Source organism: Tupaia chinensis, unplaced genomic scaffold (assembly GCF_000334495.1).
Source record: "Tupaia chinensis unplaced genomic scaffold, TupChi_1.0 Scaffold147433_1, whole genome shotgun sequence".
In the NCBI taxonomy this organism is placed as follows: Eukaryota; Metazoa; Chordata; class Mammalia; order Scandentia; family Tupaiidae; genus Tupaia; species Tupaia belangeri.
Genome location: NW_006207284.1, coordinates 1,627,704 through 1,631,615, shown reverse-complemented (window position 1 = coordinate 1,631,615; position 3,912 = coordinate 1,627,704). Strand labels below are relative to the sequence as shown.

Below are 3,912 nucleotides of genomic sequence, written 5' to 3'. Positions count from 1 at the left end.
TAAGGTTTAGGGCTTGTCACCTTGAGCAAGAAGAAACTGAATGATGCTAATGGCTGGGGAACTGTCAGTGCCAGGGAACGTGGGGGGCCTGTGCCCCAACGTGTTTTGGCTGTATATGGGCCATATTTTGGCAAGGAGAACCATTTGAAGTTTCATATTTGCCACTTGTTCCTGCCAGCGGATTGTTTTGAGAATTTAGCAGACGTCACCTGGAACTCAGCAAGCACTCGCTAAATATAAAATATTAGCATTATTCTTGCCAAATATTTGCTGTCTCTTGGAGCTGAGGTTGAAAATACCTGGATTAAAATGATTTTTTAAAGTGCTTTGGGAGCCTAGAAGCAGCTAGTTCATGTCTGATGCCTTCACCAAAGAGGCAGTCTGGTTCCATTGCCAGATGCCTGGTTTTCAGACCCTGACTCAGAAACCTCTGACTGCCCCATGGCTGTGCCTACACCTTTCGGGAAAGGCTGACTCTCTAGGCTGTTGAGCAGGGCTTCTCCGATGCTCACTTTTCCCAGGCCCATTGCTGCTGCACGGGCAGAGATGCCCCTGGCTTTGTCCTCCTGGGAATTCTGGAAACATGATTTGTATCTTTTTAGGAGAGGTTTGTGGGCAGAGCTTCCTGAAGGTTGGGAGTTGGATAGCATCATTTCTTCCTAGTCGTTTGATTCTGCTTTCTTGGAATTCCTTGAACTATAACTCTAAAATCCGATCTCCATACAGAAGCCAAAGTTCAATCTACAATGTGAATTAGATCCTGACTCTTCCCTGTTGGGAATCACCCAATCCATTGGTGACTGCCTTTGATCCAGAATAAAATTCTGAAATTAGCCAGTGTGCTTGTACGCTGTGTACTTATTTACCCCTTTTCCTCTGGCCAGAGTATAATCTCCTTGAAGGCAGAGATTTCTTTCATCCCTCTATGTTCAGTGCCTGGCACAGGGCCTGGCATGCTGGAGAGGACCGACTCCACATGTGTTACACACACGGATAATGAAAGGACTGCACAGATGCTCTGCTCTGTTTTTCACGTGGGGGGAGGTGCACATACATTTATGGGACTTATCAGGTTTTGTCGACTGGATTTAAAAAGTTTTGCAAATCAGATTCAAAGTTTTGTGAATCAGATTATCTTTGACGTAGGAAGATGGTAGTCCTCTTATATCTTCCTACTAATTATTCGTCAAGTTTGGAGGCATTTGGGTAGGAAGTTGCCTTACTAAGTATTTTGGTCTTTCACAGCAATCATGAGAGCACAAAATGTCAGAGCAGAGAGAGACCTTTGGAGGCATCCAATGAGCTCTCATTTTACAGAGTAGAAATGGGGCCCTAAGGAGGTGAGGGGACGTGCTACAGGTTTTGCAATAAGGCAGAGACTAAGCTGGAATTGAAATTCAGTTTTTTTTTTTTTTGCTTCCAATATAGTACTTCATTTAGTTCTTCATGGTGATTGTTGTTTTGCTGACTTCATCATTACTAATTGTACTAGTTAGGTAAGGGAAAGGATGGATAATTGCGCCTCAAAAGAAAGGCTGGACATCTTCCATCTGGGTACCACTTTTCAATGAGTGTAGGAATGAGTTGCACTTTTCACTTGTAGCTCCAGAATATGGTATTTGTTCTCCATCTTGTCTCCTTAGAAGGACTGTCAAAGAGAGTAGATAGACCAAATGGAAGTTTTTCCTCTATCCTCTCACCTTACCCACATGAATCGCTAGTGTAGGAGGCAAAGAGCAGAAGACAGTAGCAGGTAACGGGAAAACTGAAAGTCTGAGTCATCTACAGTCTAAGGCTTCAGATCCTTGGGTGGTAGAAGCTGACCTTCTCCTTGTAATTCCAGTGTTCTCATTTGTAAGAGCTGAAGCTGTCATCAGCTTCTACAAAAAACCCCTAGACAGGCCTGGTTCCTTTTATTGAGCCTCTTTGGTAGTTGGTATAGCAAGGTGGCTTTGGAGTAAGACAGGTCTATGTAAATACCATTTTCACTTATAACTGTGTGACTTAGACAACTTACTACTCTGGGACTTGGTTTCTCCATCTATAAAATGGTCATTATAACATCAACATCTTAGATGAAATATAAAATTTATTTATGATGTAATTTATTTATAACTTCAATAGATTTGATTAAAATTAAATGAGGTAATATATACAGAGGTGATCTGAACAAGATAAATGATAGTTATCAATAAATGATAGTTGTTATTACTCACGATTCTGTTAATTATTTATATTTTGTCTCTTTGACATAATAGGGTCCACTGATTATTGCAAAAACCCTAGAGTTGGTCCTCTTTTTGGGACCTGAAGCTGACACCAACCTACAAGCCAAGGGAGCCAGTATTTGGCCATCCGTCCATCCATCTGCATGTCCCAGGGGTGCACGAACAGGGAACAGTTCAGCCTTTCTGCTGCCTTCAAAGAAGTAACAAGAGAGGGAGAGCAGAGAGAGAGAGAGAGAGAGAGAGAGAGAGAGAGGATATTTGGATGAGTCAGCAAATATAAGTTACTGTTTTAGGGAAACTGCTTTTCTCTGAGTCTATATTGATCTGCATAAATAAACTGAAATACTCTTTTTTTTTTTTTTTGGAGAGGTTTTTTCACTATAGGGCGCGTGCGCTCGCCAGACAGACAGAGAGAGACATAGAGACAGAAAGCGAGAAATCACCCCCCAGGGGGGATGGTCACGCCGCAATCCCTTCTCCTCCATTCTCCTCTCGGGATCTTGGGCACGTACGCACACACGCCCGGCGTGAGTTTTAAGCCACAAGCTGTTTCTGGATTTATATAAGAGAGTTATTGACAAATTCTGCTCCTCTTCGGAAAATGAAAAGGACACTTTACAACGTATCCTTTTAACAGTTAACAAAGGGGGTTAGAAGATTTACCTTTGAGGTTGATGCATTTAATATATTGTTTGGCAAAACAAGTCACAGAATATGTCTTTCATTCAAATGTTTTGGCTGAGAGCATTTGCTTGAGGATTAACCCTGCCATAGTCGAGGGCACATTTTCTCTATGACCTTACTTAGTCTCCTTTCAGAAGGACTACCAAGATTGTGTCCTTGGAGTCAGGGACTCCCAAACTTGGAAATATGAGTCTGTGGGAAGTGAAGAAGTGATAAGCTGGGCGCAGGGGCTCAGGGCTGGGCTGGGTCAGGTTGGCCTGACCCAAGCCATCAGACCACTCCAAGCCCAATCGGGGGTGGGGTCTGCAGGCACTCATGGTCTTGAGAGCCTGGCCGAGCCCCTGAACAGTCTCCAGAGAATGAGAGCAATGAGCTCCCAGATAGGCACATTCTGAGATGGATTCGTGGGCAAGCCTGCTCCAGAGTCCTCTGAGAAACAGAAATACCATCTGGATGGAATGACCTTTATTCAACAAAATGTTTAATTAAAATAAGTCCCCTCAACAGTTATTAAATATTAGTGCTTATGGAAGTTCACAACAGATTTTCTGTAGAACATTCCCTTTCCAAATATATTGAGGTGCTGGTGTGAGTCATTCTACCTTCATATACATGGATATTTGTGCTAACGACTGATGATGCAATGAGACTTGTATATACACGTTTTTTTTTTTTAAAGAACTATCTGATTTAACTTTATTTATTTATTTTAATTTGACCAGAGAGAAGAATATTTATCAATTTTTTTTAGAGAGAGCAAAGCACAGCCAGACCTTGTCTCTTTATTTATTATTATTATTATTTTGACCATAGGGCACAGGCCCTTGCCAGAGAGAGACAGGCAGAGGGAGACAGAGAGAGAGAGAGGATGTGAGAAATCTCCCCCTGGGCCAGGGGTGATTTTCAAACTGCCAGATCCAGGATTCAAACCAGTCAGCCATGTGGGAGTCCAGTGCCTTAACCACTATGCCACCTGCTGGCCCCCAGACCCTGTCTTTTT

General features: G+C 42.7%; 1 protein-coding gene across 1 annotated transcript in view; it reads right to left on the bottom strand.

The window, feature by feature from the left end:
* The window catches only part of ACMSD (aminocarboxymuconate semialdehyde decarboxylase), a gene marked incomplete in the record, with an annotated part of 65,846 nt that overhangs the window by 28,710 nt on the left and 33,224 nt on the right, over window positions 1-3,912 (bottom strand). Inside the window, 1 exon segment of the mRNA XM_027768771.1 lies at window positions 2,325-2,418. Coding sequence (XP_027624572.1) covers window positions 2,325-2,418 — 94 coding nt within the window.